This window comes from Cetorhinus maximus, chromosome 3 (assembly GCF_964194155.1).
Source record: "Cetorhinus maximus chromosome 3, sCetMax3.hap1.1, whole genome shotgun sequence".
NCBI lineage: Eukaryota > Metazoa > Chordata > Chondrichthyes > Lamniformes > Cetorhinidae > Cetorhinus > Cetorhinus maximus.
Window position 1 is genome coordinate 93005476 of NC_135881.1, and position 20705 is coordinate 93026180.

Genomic DNA, 20705 nt, shown 5'->3' on the forward strand with positions numbered 1-20705 from the left:
CTCTTTCAATACACTCAGAATTACTGATTAAAAATGAAACTTTTTTTTAAAAGCCAGTTTCAAGAACTGGTTAACAATTTATAATCTGGAAATGTAACTATCTATCCCTCTTAAAATTCCCCAGCACACACACACACAATTGAACAAAAGACAAGCGGATGGGGTCTCTGCAGAGACGGGCGGTTGAAGACTTTATAAAATAAAGGATAAAGTTCGCAGGGTTTTGACGCTGTTGATCTGAAGTTCCCTCATGTGAAGATGGCTTGCTAGTCCTAGTAGGTTCTCACCAACAGAGCTTCGGCATGGAGGAAAATAAAGCCAACCAATCCTTCTCCTCTTAGCCTTTCGGGTTTCCAAAGACAGACAAGATCCACTGAGATGAGGATTCCAAGCTGGATACGGATAACCACTATTTCAGGCAAGGAAAGGAGTGTGTGAGCTGGGCAACTTCATTTTCTCAGTTCATTCACAACTGAGTTGAAAAAAAAAGTTCAAAACTTAAAGCTCCTTGGTCAGGTGATTTCCAGTAAATCACTAGGCCTTTGCCTTTAAACTAGTTTTTTTCCCCTCCATTAATTACAGCTCAATAAGCGAACAGCTCTCCTCAAATGCCATGCAGGTCAGGTGATTTATTTGAAAAGGCATGCTTGCTCACAATCCAAGGTGAATTTATGACCTTTTAAAAAAAGTGTCCAAATAATACAATGTCCTTCTGAATTAAAAAAATATACAGTTCTTAAAGATATTCTTCCCAACAATGACCAATACATTCAGCACCTCAAGTTACAATTACAGTTGATGCAGTCAAGCCAAACTGGGCCATTCCAGCATGACTGGCCACTGTATGGGACTCAGTCTAGTCATACAGTAAACCCAAATAGCATGTTTGAAAATAAGAAAAGGTGAAATTAGGAATGGATGAAACAAATCCAACTGTGGGTGACAGGAGAAAACGAACTGTCACACATATGACATTCATTTTCCCATCAGACATTTAAAAGGCTACATTTCTCATTGCCGTAGAAAGCAGCAGAAAATGCACAAAAAGTGAAGGGGAGCACTTACTGCCAATACTGTCCAGAATTTTCTTCCACCATCCCCAACTTTACCACCTTCCTTTTGATTGTAATTCTGTATTTAAATGTTGGCATGGAATGCCAAGGAAATAGCTCCTTACACACTAATCCCGCCAAACATAGTTTGCACCATTCAATAACTGATGAAACCAGAAACTCTCACATTACAAATGCTTCAATAGGAAACCAGACCTCACAAGGAAACAGTCATACAATATTTATTTTACCCAAAACACAGAAGAAAAAGATTACATTTCTCATCAGAACAAATAAAAGATATACTTGTATTGAAAGTCACTGTCTGTATGGGCAGACGGGCATTCAAATGAAAGTAATTCTTGGCAAATGAGTTTGAAAAAAGACATAATGCCATTTCTTGAAGCAGGTATTGTTAAAAACTAAATTGAGCTTTTAAGTTTTCAAAACACAAAAATGCAATTGTGTTTTATGATCGGGATGTTGGGAAATGACTGACTGTGCTCATCAGTGGCTCAGTAAAATTATACTAATTTAAGCTGATGGAAAATACTTGTGTGCAGAAATGTTAACCCTTCAGTACAAACAACTTTGCACCAGTAAGGTTCTAGAGTCTTTGAAACATCAACAAACCCTGGCTACAATACTCGATGACACTTTTTTCAATTACAGATTTTAAGCAATAAATGAATAGTTCTTTTATTCTTCTTCGTTGTAGTTCATTGAAGACCAAGATAAATTAAGCAAGCAAGATTTCTAATAGTTTTACATTTGGGGATACAGGTAAGTATGTTTCTCTAAAAAAAATCTTAGTTTGCTTTGTAACATTCACAAGAAACCCTCAAATGAATGAATTAAAACTTCCAATAACGAGGCATCAGCTCACAACAGGTGCCTTGCACCTGTGCTAAGCGACATGTTGATGCCAATGTGAAAATTATTAAAGGTGTTAAGATAATATAAGTACCGTCTAGAACCTAGATATCAGTCAGTATTCAAAAGATTTAATTTACTTACCTGGATCTCCAATCCCCTGTTGCGAATCAAAATGGTTTGAGTTTGTTTCAAATAACTGATGGGATCCCTCATTAGATTTGCACATTGTTGTTGGGACTACTACTTTCAGATCAGTGCCAGTTTTGACTATCATTTTGACTATCAAAATATTTGATCTTTGCATTTCTAACAATTTCAGCAAACAAAATACAGAACACTTTAGCTAACTTTGAAATCCAGAAGGTTGAAGCTTTGTTGCAACCAGAATTAAAAGATCTACATCAAAGCTGTAAATCAACAGTACTCACAAAAGTTAATTTTGTTCTACAGACATACTTAACTGACATTTCAACATCTTGGAATGCACAAAACAAGCCTTTTCCCTAATGTAAGCTTATAAACAAGGTTTAAAAAGGAATTTTAATTGATTTGTAGCTGTTGCCCAAGATGTCCAGGTACTTTCTTGTAGATGATCAGCTGGATAGGGCGCTGAATTGTAGTATATCTTTAATTTGGTCTTTTACTAAGCACACCAGCCTCCCTCAGCACAGTAACCAAGGTTGAAATCCTTATACCTAGAAAGAAGGCAACAAGGTATTGATTAACGTGGCTCTCTAACAATGAATATCTACAGAATTATAAATTATTTTAATGTTATATTTTAATCATCTTTGGGAAAGATGCTCTTTGTGATCTTTTCGCGATGAAAAGGCACAGATGACCAATGGACAAATGAAGACTGAACAATTTAACATTAAGCTTCTATATCTAATAATGCTGTGGATCTGTTAAGGTAATAGAACTTATAGCCAAATAAACAGTTCTCCTGGAGTCCTGACCAGTATTCAACCCTCAACTAGCACCATCAAACAACAGATTAACTGGTCATTCATCTCACTGATGTTTGTGGAATCTTGTTTTGTGCATTTTCTTACATAAAACAGGAACCATTTAATTTGGCTGTGAACAAATAATAATGCAATTTCATTCATTCTTCTTCCTTAATGCAGTTTAAAAAGTGGTTTACCTTCAAATGCAGGGTTGTTGGCTGCTAGCCTAGTGAGAGTATTAGTAATTGTATTCTCATCCATTCCACGAATAGAATTCAGTAGTGATGGGGTCAGGAGGTTGCTGTGTATCGATGACATTGACATACCAGTGTTACGCATCATGGGGTGAGCTGTAGGATTATTTGAGGAGCTTCTGGTTAGGGTACCAGAGGATGGATATGATGAATATTCAACTGATTGCCGCATGCTCTTATCCCTGCCAGAAATACCTACAATATTTAAAATATACAGGAACAGGTAAACAATCCAGTAATGGCCAAACTACAGACATTCAATTTCTCTGTAAAATACACCATATTAAAGATGTGTTTACTCAAAAGCAATGCCAACAAATTACATGAGAACTTGTGGCTGTGTACATTTTTGGGCTGGGTATAAATTTATTTGCATTTTACTATATCTTTCTTTGTACAAAAACAACTTGTTTATACAAAAAAAAAGTGAAATTTAGGAAGTATAGAACAACATTTTCTGCCACCCTTTGGGGAAAACAAGTTGCAACCATAAACAAAGCTGTTGTCCTGTACCTATTAAAATGTGAAAGTTTTAATAAAAACCTTCACTATGGCATAGTTATCAACAAACTGGGGAGTATTATGCATAATACATATTATGCTGCTGTATAAGCTTCCACAATCTGACCAACTGAGTCCTTTCACTGAAAATTCAGTTGGAGGAATCTTTTGGCAAAGAGAAAAGTTGTGATGGCATTCCCTTTCTTCTGCTTTTTGGATGTGGGCAAGGCTGAATTTATGCCCATTCCTAGTTGCCCTGAGTTGGTGGTAATGGGCTCTCTGAACAGCTGGAGTCCTCATGATATTGATGTTCACACACTGGTAGAAGATGGGATATTCCAAGACATTGACCAACAAACGCCAAAGGAACAAGTATGTACTTTGGAGGGAAACTTGTAGGTGATTATGTTCCCACAACATTTCTACCCTGACTCTTCTGTGATAGAAATTATAGGGAAAAGAGGTACTAATTGAAGTAATGTTCATGAGTTATGCAGTGCATCCTACTGATTGTACATGGTGCATCTACAGGATACGTGCTAGTGATGGAGCAGGTGGATACAGAGTCCAGTGGCAGAAACACCAATCAAGTAAACTGCTGTGCCTTGGATAATGTTGAGCTTGAGTCAATTGGGTTGTGCCTATCCAGGTGAGTGGTGAGCTTTCCATCAAATTCTTGATTTGAGCCTTGATGGAGGATAGATTTTGAAGGGATCAAGTTAGCTACTAACTAAAGAAACCAGCCTATGCCCTACTCTTGTAGTCATGGTGATGAAATATCTGGTGCAATTAAGCTTCCAGTGAATGGAATTCCAAATGATGTTAAAAACGCAAAAGAAGTGCAAAAACATAGTAGGAGATTTTAACTACCCCAATATTAACTGGGATAGTTTTAGTGAGAAAGGAATGGAGGGAACAGAATTCTTAAGATGCATTCAGGAAAATGTTTTTGGCTGGTCTGTAGCAAGTCCAACATGTGAGGGCAGGGTTCTGGACTTTGTCATTCATTTGAGGAATTGAAGCTAGGCAGGTGAAAGGAGTGACAATGGTCATAATTCAGTTACTTTTAACATAATTATGGAAAAGGACAAAGATAAAACAGAAGTTGAAAGTTCTAAATTGGGGAAAGGCCAATTTTACTAAGCTGAGGATTGATTTAGCAGAAGTGGACTGGAAGTAAATCAGTGTCAGAGAAGTGGGAGGCATTCAAGGGGGAGATTCGAGGTTCAAAGTAAATACGTTTCCACAAAGAAAAAAAGTGTGGGATGGCCAAATCTACAGCCCCCTGGATGTCAAGGAGCTTACAGGGTAAGATAAGAGAGACAAGGAAAGCTAATGTCAGGCACTGAACTCAATACTACAGAAAGCTGAGAGAAGTATAGAAAGGGGAGGGGTGAAATAAAAACGGAAATTAGGAAAGCAAAGAGAGGGCATGAAAGAATATTGGCGAGTAAAATCAGGGGGAACCCAAAGATATTTTATCAACATATTAAGAGTAAGAGGATAACCAAGGAAAGAATAAGGCCCATGAAAGGCCAAAAAGGTAGCCTGTTTGTGGAGTTGGAGGATATAGGTATGATTCTTAATGAATACTTTGCATCTGTCTTCACAAAAGAGGGGGACAATGCCAGACACTGTAGTTAAGGAGGAGTAGTGTGAAACATTGGATGTGACAAACACAGGGAGAGAGGAAGTATTAACGAGATTAGCATTGTTGAAAGTGGATAAATCACCAGGACCGGATGAAATGTACCTCAGGCTGTTAAAAGAAGCCAGGGAGGAAATTGCGGAGGGTCTGAACATCATTTAGCAATCTTTACTGGGTACAGTTGTGGTGCCGTGGGATTGGAGGTCTACTAATGTAGTACCTTTGACTAAAAAGGGAGCAAGAGATAGACTGAATAATTACAGGCCAATCAGTCTGTGGTAGTGGGAAAATTATTGGAATCAATTCTGAGACACAGGATAAACTAATACTTAGAAAGGCACGGATTAACCAAGGAAAGTCAGCATGGATAAAGAAAGGCTGTGTCTGACTAAATTTGATTGAAGTTTTTGAGGAAGTAGAAAGGAGGATTGATGACGGTCGTGCACCAGTGAGGTGGTCTACATTGATTTTAGCAAGGCTTTTGACAAGGTCCCACATGGAAGACTGGTTAAAAAATAAAAGCCCATGGGATCCAGGGGAATGTAGCAAGCTGGATACACAATTAGCTCAGTGGCAGGAAACAAAGGGTAATTGTTGATGGATGTTTTTGTGACTGGAAGGCTGCTTCCAGGGCTCAGTACTCAGTCCCCTGTTTTTTGTGTTATGAGTGATTTGTACGTAAATTTAGGGGAATGATCAAGACATTTGCAGATGACACAAAAATTAGCTTTGCAGTTGAAGTGAGGAGGATTGCTGTAGACTGCAGGAAGGGCCGGTCAGATGGGCTGAAAAGTGGCAAATGGAATGCAACCCGAAGAAGCGTGAGGTGATGCATTTGGGGAGGTCAAACAAGGCAAAGGATTACACAGTAAATGGGGGATACTGAGAGGTGTAAAGAAAGTGAGGGACCTTGGAGTGAATGTTCACAGATCCCTGAAGGTAGCAGGACAGGTTGATAGGGTACTTAAAAAGACACATGGAATCCTTTTGTTTATTAGCCAAGGCACAGAATACATGAGCAGGGACGTTATGCTGGAACTATATAAAACATTGGTTAGGCCACAACTTGAGTAGTGTGCTCAGTTCTGGTGACCTCATTACAGAAAGGGTGTGATTGCAGACAGGGTACAAAGGAGATTTATGATGCTGCCAGAACTGGAAAATTGCAGCTATGAGGAAAGATTGGATAGGCTGGGGTTGTTCTCCTTGCAACAGAGGAGGCTTAGAGGAGATTTGATTGAGATGTACAAAGTTGTGAGGGGCCTGGATAGAGTGGATAGGATGGGCATATTTACTTTAACAGAGTGATCAGTGACTAGGAGGGTATAGATTTAAAGTGATTGGTAGAAAGTTTAGAGGGGAGGTGAGGAAATATTTTCACCCAAGGTGTTGTGGGGTCTGGAACTCATGCCTGAAAGGGTGATAGAGGCAGAAATGCTCAACTCATTTAAAAGATGTCTGGATATGCACCTCAAGTGCTGTAACCTGCAGGGCTACGGACCAAATGTTGGAAAGCGGGGTTAGGCTGGGTGGCTCGTTTATCAGCTGGCTCAGACACAATGGGCCAAGTGGCCTCTTACTGTGCTGTAAACTTTCTATGATTCTATTCTAATGGTAAGGGGTTAGGTGATATTGAAAGTCAAAGGAGCTGTTGAAAGTCAGGTGAAGGTGATTGGTAATTTTCTTCATAAAGGTGGATATCATCATAATGTGGCATAATGGTTGTTCGTACTTGTCACAATAAGCTGGTTGTTCTCCAGTTCCTCTGTAGGCTGCCGTGGGTTGCTCATTTTCGGAGGAATTTTGAATGTAGCTGAACACTGAAATTATTAGTAAAACGTTTATGACAGAAGAAAGGTAATTGATGATCTAGCTGAAGATTATTAGCCCAAGGACACTTTGGAGGTAGTTCAGGGGGTGTAATGACTGGCATCTAACAACCATGACTATGTTCATTTATGTCAGATCTGACAAAACAATGGAGAGATTCCACCCTCGACATTCATTAACCTCAGTTTTGCTAGCATTCCTTGCTGCCATAGTCAAATAATGACTAAATATCTAGGGTAACTAATCTCATTCCTCCTCTGTTGTTTCGCTCTTGCACCTAAATCTGGATCAAGGCTATGATGAGATTGAGAACCAAATACGAACGAACATACAAATTAGGAGTAGGCCATTCGGTCCTTTAAGCCTGCTCCACCCATTTGATAAGCTCATGGCTGATCTGATTGTGGCCTCTACTTCCCCGTCTATCCACTATACCCTTTGACTCCCTTGTCAATCTGAGATTCTAATAATCTATCTAACTCAGCCTTAAAAGTATTCAATGTCCCTGCTCCACCACTTTCTAGGGCAGAGAATTTCACAGACAAGCAACCCTCACCTGTTTAATCTGTGTCCCCTAGTTTCTCCCACAAGGAGAAGCATCCTTTCAGCATCCACCTTGTCAAATCCCCCTCAGGATCTTAAATGTTTTAATAAGATCACCTCTCATTTGTCTAAACTCCAATGGATACTGGCCCAACCTGCCCTTATAAGACAACCCCTTTATCCAGGTACCCGTCGGGTGAACTTTCTCTGAACTGCTTCTAATGTAATTGTATGCTCTTTCTAAAATAAGATGACCAAAACTCTACACAGTACTCTAGATGTGGTCCCACCAATACCTTGTACAACCGCAGCAAAACTTCCTTACTTTTATATTCCATTCCCTTTGCAATAAAAGACAATATTCCATTTGCCTTCCTAATCACTTGCTGTACCTGGACATTAACTTTGTGATTCATGTACAAGGATACACAGATCCCACTGCACCGCAAAGCTTTGCGATCTCTCTCCATTTAAATAATATGCTGCTTCTCTATTCTTCCTGCCAAAGTGGACAAGTTCACATTATACCCCATCGGAGAAATATTTGCCCACTCACTGTAAATTATCTGTATCACTTTGCAGTCTCTGTGTGTCCTCTTCACAATTTACTCTCCTAGCTTTTGTTGTGTCATCAGCAAATTTAGCAACCACACATTCGGTCCCTTCATCCAGGTCATTGACATAAATTGTAAATGGTTGAGGCCCCAGCACTGATCCCTGTGGCACTCCACTCGTTTCATCTTGCCAAGCTGAAAATGACCCATTTATCCTTACTCTGTTTCCTGTTGGCAAATCAACACTCAATCCATGCTAATATGCTACCCTCTATTCCATGAGCTCTCATTTTGTATAGTAACTTTGTATTGACACCTTGTCAAATACATCCTGGAAATCCAAGTGCACACAACTACAGGTTCCTGTTTATCCACATTGTTTGTTACTTCCTCAAAGAACTCAAAAATTAGTCAAACACCATTTCCTTTCACAAAACTATTTTGACTCTGCCTGATCGCATTAAGATCTTATTGATGTCAGACCTGCTGAGTTTTCCCCAGCATTTTCTGTTTTTATTTCAGATTTCCAGCATCCACGGTGTTTTGCTTTTATCATAGTATTTAATTCACTGCCACTTCTCTTCCAGGAACGGCTAGCTTGAAGAAGTACTGCTCTTCTCTCCGACAGGATTTCTGTTTATCTCTTTCACCCTGTTCACATTCATTGCTTTCCATTTCCCTCCTGGTATTTGACAAGGTATTTATGAAAACTCGCTTTCACAGCCATATTTCCTTCCTCAGTGACCGTCTCTGACTTACCCTGCGTGGATTCCAACTGAAGTTCCATCCCTCATGTTTTGAATCCACCCAGGATTACAGGTATCTCTGGGACACGCAACGTTCCTCGGACTGCTGATCTTGCCACATCCTGAGATCCACACTCAGTGCCATGCGCAGTGATATGAACGCACTTGACCTCTCCCTCCAGCAGCACCGATTCATCCTATCTCAAAGCTGTCCTTGTCCCCAGTTTCACTTTATCATTCATCTCATCCGACGTCTTAAGAAATTTTTTCTCTTCCTTTCAAGATTTTCCAAGTGTCCTGCTATAACCTCCTTAATAATATGTTATAGGACGTACCCTATGATAATATGTTAGGCTAACTGGCCACTGGTTTCCTGCTTTCTGTCTTCCTCCTTTCTTGAATAGGGGAGTTATATTCACTATTTTCCAAAAATTAAAACCAATGCATCTACTATCGTAGCAGCCACTTCTTTTAAGACTCTATGATAAAGTCCATCAGGATCTGGGAGCATGTCATCTTTTAGTTCTACAAGTTGAGTATCCTTTATCCGTATCCCTCAGGGTCATACGAACATACGAGTAAGGAACAGGGGCAGGCCACTCGGTCTTTTGAACCTGCTCCACCGTTCAATAAGATCATGATTGATCTGACTGTAACCTCCTGCCTAGCCCTGATAACCCTTCAGCCCCTTGTTTATCAAGAATCTATCTACCTCTGCCTTGAAAACATTCAAAGGCTCTGCTTTACTGCCTTTTGAGAAAGGGAGTTCCAAAGACTCGATACTCTCTGGAGAAAAAAAATTATTCTAATTTCTGTCTTAAGTAGATGACCACTTGCGTCCAACTGCATTTTGGTTAATTTTGGTTTTTCGATACCGCATATAAACTTACATTACAATAGCCTAAGCTAGTTATGGTCTAAAGTAAATAAAATAGCTAGAAAAGCAAGATGTATCACCGAATGATAAATAGTTTCTTTTTGACCTGTTCACCACAGAAATCGCAAGATAAACAGTGCAGACAAACAACTAGGCTTCCCATGCTAAAGGTCGATGAGGTTCAAAAAGAGTGTGGTTTTTGGATGTGTTCGGTTTTCCAATTTATGGACAAAGAATATTCAACCTGTAATAACTTAAGTACTTTTCCCCTGGTGGATGTAATTGTTTAAGTTCCACCCTCCTTTTCATCTCTTGATTTACAATTACTTCTATGATGTCACTTGTGTCTTCTACAGTGAAAACAGTACAGAAAATATCTATTCAATGCAATCTAGCATGCTTTTTCATTTAATCAATCTTTATAAACAATTTTTCTATCAAATCAGTAGGGAAACTATAAGTCTGAAGATGTGCATGTTCAAGCTAGCTTTGTAGCTCCAAAATATTTGCTACCTGGTCAAAGCAAGTTTAGTGAGGCTTGATGAAGCGCAGTAATTTTGAGGGGTTTAACTAAAAGGTTAGGCTCAGGGTGTTCAACATGAAAATAAAGATCTACTTCCGTTTCAGCAAAACAAATCATGCAAAGGAGTTTGTGACAAAAAACATCAGAGTACTATAAATGGCTTCTGTTCCAGCTCTCCATATGCTATAACACTGACATGACATTGATGCCCTAAGGATCTTACAGGCAATGATAAACTGCTGCTAGGAGTGATTAAAAACACTTGGTAAATCAACACTTGCACCATACAGAGTAAACAAAGTCTAACATCTGTTTGAAACCCAAATTACCTGGGTAACTCCCCAAGTTCGTTGCCATACGAGATTCATGTCTAGGATTTTCATCTGGTATATAGGATTTTGTTTCTTGAATTAATTTCTCAGCAGAACCCTAAACAAAAAAGGAATACTTATTCTAATGTACGATGTACTAGGGACTCTACACACACTTAGCGTTTTTGACATTTGTAACAGAGAGAGATGTAAAGTTAATCTAGGGGCCCTTATAAGTTTTCTAGCAGTCAGCATAACGGTAACATGGTTATATAAATGTGTTTCCTGGCTGGGGAATACTGGCCTGGTAAGAACATAGTTTTTTTTAAAAGGTGTGGGAATTATTATAACATGCATTTTAAAAAAAAGGCATATCAATCCTGGTCACTGTAGCACAATAGCGATAGATTGGGACAAGAGAAATAAGGTAAAATTTTTAAAAATTGAAGATTTTATTCACGCGTGTGCGTGTTGGGAGAGTGATAGAACATAATGAAAATGCACACAACATTAGCTCAGTGAGCAAACACACTGTGCGGCTTAATAATGAGCTACGCAGATCAACAAAGATCATAGGTTCCATCCATGATTAGTGTTAATTTAGCCAATCCAAGCCAAAGTAGAGGAGGGGCATTGCATTTTGTTTTAGTGCCTCTGGCTATAAAGAGGAGAAACAAATTTTTTAATTTAATTTTTTCCTCTACCCCTGCTTTCTATGCAATGACCCCACTAAAACTCTGAACACTATTTGGCTAGGCTTTGCTCATCGCAACTAATTAGTCCACCTACATGTACTGGCCAGGGTCACACATGAAGGATTGCTACTTAACCAGGTACTTACTATTGCCAATGCAATTGTACCTCAACATAAGTACTGCCTCAGGAAAGGGAAATACGTGGTGGGAAAGGGAAATACGTGGTGAGACTGGAAAGGTTAACAATTACATGGAATTAAGTTTTCTTCAAAATATTTACCGTGATCTTCATGGCCTTTTGACCAAACTGCAAAAGTCGATTGCTAAGTTTGTACATAACCTCCTTGACATATCCAGCATCAGTATCATTAATAACTTTAAAACTGGTCTGAAAGAAAATAAAATATAATTACCAACCAAGAATTTTTAATTAATAACTCTTCTAACAGAGGTGTTTTAACACTTCAACAAAGAATTTCTGGCTTTAAAATCTACTCAGCACTTCAGAGCTGCCTCTTAACAATGCAAGTGACTTTCTACAATATTATATAGCAATCTATTCAGCGGCATTCACTTAATAGGTCTTCCCGAGCACTGCATCAAGGGAGCCCAGAGTCCCATGTGTTGGTTCTTTTTTCAGAAAAGAACAGAAACAACAGAACAAAATGAGACACTTGACTGTAACCCTTGGAGAAACATTGGAGGCATATGGAGAATGTTTCATTTAATGAATGAATGAAGGTAGTTCTAGAAACTAGAGAACGTTAAAATACCACATAATAATGTAAGTTAACAACTTTTAGTATTGACTTAATTGATCTCAAAGATGCTCATATCTGTGCAATCAGGAATTAATTCTACCCAGGATAGGGAAGAAAGTGAATCATCTAATTGGTTCCCTTGAAAAAAGCTCAACTCTAGCTGTAGAATTGTTTTCTCTCTCCTTCCTCAGTTCTGCTACATCATAACCTTGCTCCGAGGCAGGCAAACATCCAACATTAAGTTCCGACAAAATGGTGTAATAATCCAAGTAAAAATTGTACAATTGTGGATCAAAGCTGGCAAGACAGTTCAGAAAATAAATGGTCAGGCTGAGAGAAGAGAGCTTCTATAAAGGCTGAACTTAAAACCAATGCTGCAAGTATACTTCTTCAGCTGCTGTATTCAATCAGGAAGTACATCGTAGCAACATTAAACAAGAACATCGGGACAAACCTTTGACCATTTACATTTTCAGGTCAAAATGAACAGCAGCGCTTAAAATACTCACCAATTCTGACCTTGTAGAGGCACCTGGGCTTCAGAGAGAGTTTATACAGGAGCCTTCCATAAGCTGGCCCACATAGTGGGCATTGTGCCAAGAGAGATAATTAATTTTACCTGATGGCACTGACCCAGAGACAACTTAAGGGCTACTAACCAACTTTTGAAACCTCTGCTTAGTAATAGGTGTCCTTAATAGTTTATTTCTATATGAAACAAACATTTTGCTTAGGTTCGATATCCTATATCCATCTATATAGTAATCAAGCTTCCACATAAAACAAGTTTCTTTTAATAGGTTAAAATATGAAAACGGAGATAAAATGTTCAGCAGAATGATTTCACAAGGTTAATGGAATTCAGCTGACTTTAGGTCAAAACTAATAGAACTAAGCATACGCCGTTAGTATTAACATATTGTGTTGACTGAATGAAAACAGAAAGTGCTGGAAATACTCAACAGGTCTGGCAGTATCTGTGGAGAGAGAAATGTCTCAGGTCGATGACCGTTCGTCAGACTGGTGAAGGAAGTGGAAGCCATCCTTGCTAAAGAACAAGTCCTTCCTGTTTTCCAGAATCCCAAATGCTGGCCCTTTAAAGACTCTGGTCATTAGCTAAAGGGTTTCTGAGTCACAGATTGAGACATGTTCATCCTGTGGGGGATCCTGAACAGCTCATTGAGAATTAGAGCTCATATCCTATAAGAACCACATCCTTCTGTGCAAATATGGAGTCACAGGGATCACCGTCAACTGCTAACACTAGTTTACTAATCGTAACTATCAGGGGGAAAAGGAGTGAAGACATTCAAGAACCTCTACAGACAAAAGTGGAGATTAAGTATTACACCAACTGCATGCCAAAGATACTAACATGCTATGTTCATTGACCCTGGATTGAGTGTTTAAATGAGTCTATGAACAAGTAAACCAGGTTTTACCCTTCTTAGATAATCCTATGGTTTTTCTATGTGCCTTCCTTGGCATTCACAGAATCACACCGTGCAGAAGAGGCCCTTCGGCCCATCAAGTCTGCACCGACACGTGAGAAACACCTGACCTACCTACCTAATCACATTTACCAGCACTTGGCCCAAAGCCTTGAATGTTATGACGTGCCAAGTGCTCATCAAGTACTTTTTAAAGGATGTGAGGCAACCCACCTCCACCACCCTCCTAGGCAGCGCATTCAAGACCGTCACCACCCTCTGGGTAAAGAAGTTTTTCCTCACATTCCCCTAAACCTCCTGCCCCTCACCTTGAACTTCTGTCCCCTTGTGACTGACCCTTCAACTAACGGGAACAGCTGCTCCCTATCCATGCCCCTCAATCTTGTACACCTCGATCAGGTCGCCCCTCAGTCTTCTCTGCTCCAACGAAAACAACCCAAGTCTATCCAACCTCTCTTCATAACTTAAATGTTTCATCCCAGGCAATATCCTGGTGAATCTCCTCTGCACCCCCTCCAGTGCAACCACATCCTTCCTATAATGTGGCGACTAGAACTGCACACACTACTCCAGCTGTGGCCTCACCAAGGTTCTATACAACTCCAACATGACCTCCCTGCTTTTGTAACCTATGCCTCGATTGATAAAGGCAAGTGTCCAATATGCCGTTTTCACCACCCCACTAACATGCCCCTCCGCCTTCAGAGATCTATGGAAACACACGCCAAGGTCCCTTTGTTCCTCAGAACTTCCTAGTGTCATGCTGTTCATTGAATACTTCCTTGTCAAATTACTCTTTCCAAAGTGTATCATCTCACACTTTTCAGGGTTAAGTTCCATCTGTCACTTATCTGCCCATTTGACCATCCCGTCTATATTTTCCTGTAGCCTAAGACACTCAACCTCACTGTTGACCACTCGGCCAATCTTTGTGACATCCGCAAACATACTAATCCTACCCCCCACATAGTCATCTATGTCATTTATATAAATGACGAATAATAGGGGACCCAGCACAGATTCCTGTGGTACGCCACTGGACGCGGGCTTCCAGTCATTAAAGCAGCCTTCTGTCATCACCCTGTCTCCTACAACTAAGCCAATTTTGAATCCACCTTATCAAATTACCCTGTATCCCATGTGCATTTGCCTTCTTTATAAGTTTCCCATGTGGGACCTTGTCAAAGGCTTTGCTGAAATCCACATAAACTACATCAACTGCACTACCCTCAGCTACACACCTGGTCACCTCCTCAAAAAATTCAATCAAATTTGTTAGGCATGACCTCCCTCTGATAAAGCTATGCTGACGATCCCTGATCAAACCTTGCCTCTCCAAGTGGAGATAAGATTCTCTGTAGATTTGTCCACTTTTAAGCCTGCCAATACCTCCAATACCTTGTCACTCCCTATATCAATTTGCTCAAGAACCTCGCAGTCTCTCTCCCCAAGTTCCATACCTTCGTCCTCATTCTCTTGGGTGAAGACCGATTTGAAGTATTCGTTCAACATTCTACCGATGTCCTCTAGCTCCACCCATAGATTGCCCCCTTGGTCCCTAATGGACCCTACTCTTTCCCTGGTTACCCTCTTCCCATTGATATACTTAAGAGAATATCTTGGGATTTTCCTTACTTTTAACAGCCAGAGCTTTCTCATATCCCCTCTTTGCTCTCCTAATTGCTTTCTTAAGCTCCACCCTGCACTTTCTGTACTCCACTAATGCCTCCGCTGATTTGCTCCCTTTGTACCTGCTAAAAGCCTCTCTTTTCCTTCTCATTGTATCCCGACTATCTCTGGTCATCCATGGTTCTCTGGGCTTGTTACTCCTTCCTATCACCCTAGAGGGAACATGTTGAGCCTGTACCCTCCCCATTTCCTTTTTGAATGCCCCCCCATTGCTCTTCTGTAGATTTCCCCACAAGTAGCTGTTCCCAGTCTACCTTGGCCAGATCCTGCCTTATTTTACTAAAATCCACTCTCCCCCAATCCAAAACATTTTTTTGCAACTTGTCTATTTCTTTGTCCACAACAAGCTTAAATTGTACCATGTTGTGGTCGCTATCACTAAAATGCTCGCCCACCACCACCTCAACCACCAGTCCGGCTTCATTCCCCACAATTAGGTCCAGCACTGCGCCGTCCCTTGTTGGACCCTCTACATATTGTCCTAAAAGGTTCTCCTGTACACATTTCAAGAAATCCACTCCATCCAAGCCCTTAACACTATGTCTATCCCAATTAATGTTGGGAAAGTTGAAATCACCTAATATAATTACCCTATTGTTATTGTTTTTACACACCTCCGCAAATTGTGCACATATTTGTTCCTCAATTTCCTGCTGACTATCTGGGGTTCTATAATAAACACCTAACAATGTGGCTGCCCCATTTTTATTCCTACGCTCTACCCACTAAGCTTCATTCGATGCCCCCTCCCAGATATCATCTCTCCCTACTGCAGTAACTGACTCCTTAACTAATAGTGCAACGCCTCCTCCTCTTTTACCCCCTCCCCTGTCTCACCTGAAGATTCTATATCCCGGAATGTTCAGCTGCCAATACTGCCCCTCCCTCAACCACGTCTCTGCGATGGCTACTATATCACGTGTCAGTCCTCATCCGTTTTACCTGTAATACTCCTGGCATTAAAGTAGAGGCTATCCAACCTTGCCTTACTCCCTTGAAACTTAATGCAGCTGTACTCCGTCAGACTTGATTGTTTTACTGTATTATGATGTGTCCCTATTCTGCTAACATTCTGTGTCCCCTCCCACTGCTGAATTTGTTTAAACTCCTCCCAACAGCACTAGCAAACCCGTCCGCAAGGATGTTAGTCCCGCGCTGGCTCAGATGTAAACCGTCCCACTTGTAAAGGTCCCATCTTCCCCAGAATCGGTCCCAGTGATCCAAGAATCTAAAACCCTCCCTCCTGCACCAACTCTTAAGCCACATATTCATCTGTGCTATTCTCCTATTTCTGTGCTCGCTAGCACGTGGCACTGGGAGTAATCCAGAGATTACAACCCGAGAGGTCCTGCTTTTCAGTCTACTGCCTAACTCCCTGAATTCTTGATGCAAGACCTCATCCCTCTTTCTACCTATGTCATTGGTACCAACATGTACCATGACCTCTGCCTTATCACCCTCCACCTTCAGGATGCCCTGCAGCCGTTCACCGGACCCTGGCACCAAGGAGGCAACACACCATCCTGGAGTCACGTTGACGGCCACAGTAGCACCTATCTGTTCCCCTGACTATAGAATCCCCTATTGCTCTTCCTACCCTCCTGTTCGGACAGGCTGCTTGTGGTGCCAGTAGCTTGGCTCTGTCTGCACTCCCTGGAGGAACCAGCACCCTCATCAGCCTCCAAAATGGAATACCGATTTGCGGGCGGGACCCCAGGGGACTCCTGAACTACTTGCCTGTTTCTCTCGGACTGCCTGGTGGTCACCCATTCTCTTCCTTCCTCAAGTCCCTTCGGCTGCAGTGTGACCACCTCTCTAAACGTGCTATCCACGATGCTCTCAGACTCGCGGATGCTCCACAGTGTCCCCAGCTGCCGTTCCAGCTCTGAAACCCGATCTTCCAGGAGCTGCAGCTGGACACATTTCCTGCACACGTGCTGGTCCCGGGCACTGGAAATGTTCCCGGCTTCCCACATGGAGCACGAGGAGCACACCACGACTTTGAGCTCTCCTGCCATGACTTATCCATTTAAACTAAACCATTTAAATCAATTACCCTAGGGCCCTTCTTTCCTGATCCTCGTTACTACAGAATATGCAAACTATAAACCACAAAAAGACCTTAAACCATAAGCAATAAAAGTAGTAAATACTTCCCCGGCCTTACCCACTACTTACCAGTCATTTCTCTCCCTTGTAGCCTCTATTGCTGCAGCAGGACAAGACCACTCTCAGTTCAATTCCCACTGTGCACCAAATTGCCAATACCCACACTCACTCTGGCTGTGTCTCACTCAGGATGAGGTCTCTCCCCTGCTCGTGTGCAAGCACACTGATCGTGTGCTTGTAATATTCCCTTTTTTAAATAGAGCTGAGGTGAGCTGAGATATCTCTCACTAGTTAAGCTTCAATTAATAATCAACACCTATTCAGGCCCTAATCATGCTTCAGGTGATTGACAGTTAACTGTCACACAGTCAGCTACCTTACCAACCTTTTAACTCGGCTACCGAACTTACAAAACTTAAACAGAAAGACTTACCAGTTCAATTCCCACTGTGCACCAAATTGCCAATACCCACACTCGCTCTGGCTGTGTCTCACTCAGGATGAGGTCTCTCCCCTGCTCGTGTGCAAGCACACTGGCATTCTCTGGAGGTCCCATCAAACCACTCACTGCCACTTCCTTAAGAACAGCCACCCTAATTTCCCCACCCTACTCTATGACCTTTCCGCACAGTGCGTTCACTGGAGGCTAATCTCACCAACCTTCTTCCTGTCACGTGCAGCACTCCCAATACTGGCCTGGCGAACTCTGTCAGCGGATCAGCTATCACTGCATCTTTCTCTCTCTGTAGAATATCTGTTCATATGTGAACAAGGCCGTTGGCATCCATGAGCTTATTTGGGTGATTGCATACGACATCATGGCCTTGACAGAAAGCTGACTGAGGGGTGATGATACTCTCTCACTAAACTAAGCTTCCCTACCTGGCTATACCTTCCACTGCTTGTCCAATCCAAACTGGTATGGTGGCATTGTGGCTCTTATCACAAGCTGGTCTGCCCCCTTCTCTGGCATCATTTCCTCCTCCGAGTTTCTCATCTTGTTCTACTCGTCTCGCCTCTCATTTAAAATTCCTGTTCTCTACTGTCCACTCAAGTATCATGCCAAGTTTCTCAGGAACATCTTCCCTGGCTTAGCCTTTGCCATTGAGTGGCTTCCCAACCTGCTATTTTAACCTCCATCTAAACTCATCATGTTCTCCTCCAAGCCTTCCTATCCTCCTTTAATTTCTCCTTCTATATAACCTCATCGACCCATACTCTCAGCCGCCGGCTTGACCTTGTCATCAAACATGGACTATCTACTCTCATTGTCAATCATAGAAGAGGCCATATTTGTTCACTTCCTTGTATCACAACCCACCCAGAGAAAAACTCTAACCAATTTAATTACAACTGTACTTTCAACTTCCTAACTGACTAGCCTTTGGCCCTCCATTCACCATAACATTTCTGCAGCTACCCTGCTGATCTTCTCAGTCAACACCCTCACCTCCAATCCCTTGTCCATTAAAATCATTATACACTGACTTTGGCTGTTCCCACTTGCTCATTTTCACAGCTCTGATGGAAGGCTACATCCAAAACATTACTTTTTCTCTTTGCTCCACAGGTGATCAGTGACCTCCTGTGTATTTGCAGTTTTTGTTTTACTTGCATCCCATGTCATTATGTGTTCCTGACAAATGCTGAGCTGACATATTCCACCATGATTTCACCTGCATACATGCTAAATCTGCAGCATGCAGACCTAACAGATTGGGGATTGAGTTTTGTTCCCACAAACTCATTGTTCAATTGGACCATTGAGGTACTGTCAGTCCACAGTATCAGTGCATTGCCCTATAAAAGTGACTAAGCGACCAAACTTTCAAATTCAAATCAATTAATGCGCCAAAGATGGGTTGCTCACCCTTTGTTCATATTTTCTCCCATAATTTTTAGCATGCAATTTGAATTAAGACTTTTAATGTTTTGCTCAAGATAGTAATGATGAAACCAGAAACCACTGAATTAGAAATTTAGCTACATAAGGAAAGAAAAAAGACATCTATGACACCGCAAAAGCAGCTACTATTGCAAATCCTAAGAAATGAAATACTGGGCCTGAACTTCCTCAGAGTGGCAATCAGTTTCTTACCCAAAATCCTATCTTGCCTGACCTTCTGACTCAGGCTGGGCAAGATCCGATAAGTGCAGTGCGTCCCCAGGGCCTAGTGCAGAAGGGCAGCTCGGTTGGATGTAAAGAGGCCAAGCCCCCATTTTTTTTACAACACTAGCCAAGTTTAAAGCACCTTGACAGGCCAGGGGGAAGGTATGTGGGTAGGTTTGTTTGGGGGGTTTGTGGGGGGGGAAGAAAAGAATCCCTGTGGGGGTGGGGAATTCCTCAGCACATCTTTGGGATACCTCCCCAATACGAAGCCCTGGAGCTCAAAAGTTATGGACCAATGTGTCAGGATTGGGGAGCCTGCTCATTTCAAATGCATACTTGAGCTTTTATAGACCCAGGACATTATAAAGAACATGCAGGTTTGTACTCACCTTTATCTGAAATCTATATAATCTCTGAATTCCGGTTGTTTTTTTTAAAAAAAAATTTTTCATGGGATGTGGACTTTGCTAGCCTGGCCAACATTTACTGCCCATCCCTAAATGCCCTTGTGAAGGAGATGGTGTAGGTACACCCACAATGCTGAAGGAGATGGTGTAGGTACACCTACAGTGCTGTTAGGGAGTCCCAGAATTTTAACCCAACGACAGCGAAGGAACAGCAATATAGTTCTGAGTCAAGATGATGTGTGGCTTGGAGGGGAACTTGCAGGCAGTGGTGTTCCCATGCATCTGCTTCCCTTGTCCTTCTAGGAGGTAGAAGTCATGGGTTTGGAAGGTGTTGTTGAAGGAGCCTTGGCGAATTGCTGCTGTGCGTGTTGTAGATGGTACACACTGCGGTCACTGTTTGTCGGTGATGGAGGGTGTGAATGTTTAAGGAGGTATATGGGATGCCAATCAAGGAGGCTACTTTGCCCTGGATGGTGTCGAGTTTCTTGAGTGTTGTTGGAGCTGCACTTGTCCAGGCAAGTCGAGAGCATTCCATCACACTACTGACTTGTGCCTTGTAGATGGTGGACAGCCTTTGGGGAGTCAGGTGGTGAGTTACCGCAGAATTCCCAGCTGTTGACCTGCTCTTGTAGCCACAGTATTTATATGGCTAGTCCAGTTCAGTTTCTGATCAATGTTAACCCTCTAGGGTGTTGATAGTGGGAGATTCAGCGACGGTAATGCCACTGGATATCATGGGGGGATGGTTAAATTCTGTCTTCTTGGAGATGGTCATTGCCTGGCCCTCGTGTGGCACGAATATTATTCGTCGTCTATCA

At 41.6% G+C, this 20705-nt stretch overlaps 1 protein-coding gene across 3 annotated transcripts in view; it reads right to left on the reverse strand.

Annotated features, from left to right (window-relative positions):
* Positions 1-1278: 1278 nt before the first annotated feature.
* The window catches only part of LOC144678782 (uncharacterized), a 116280-nt gene continuing 96853 nt past the window's right edge, over positions 1279-20705 (reverse strand). For all 3 annotated transcript variants that reach the window (XM_078538687.1, XM_078538685.1, XM_078538686.1), the window contains exons 21-24: positions 11641-11748; positions 10684-10783; positions 3076-3327; positions 1279-2623 (exon numbers count right to left, since the gene is read on the reverse strand). In XM_078538687.1, coding sequence (XP_078394813.1) covers positions 2556-2623; positions 3076-3327; positions 10684-10783; positions 11641-11748 — 528 coding nt within the window. In that variant the 3' untranslated portion in view covers positions 1279-2555. The remainder of the gene's footprint in view (positions 2624-3075; positions 3328-10683; positions 10784-11640; positions 11749-20705) is intronic.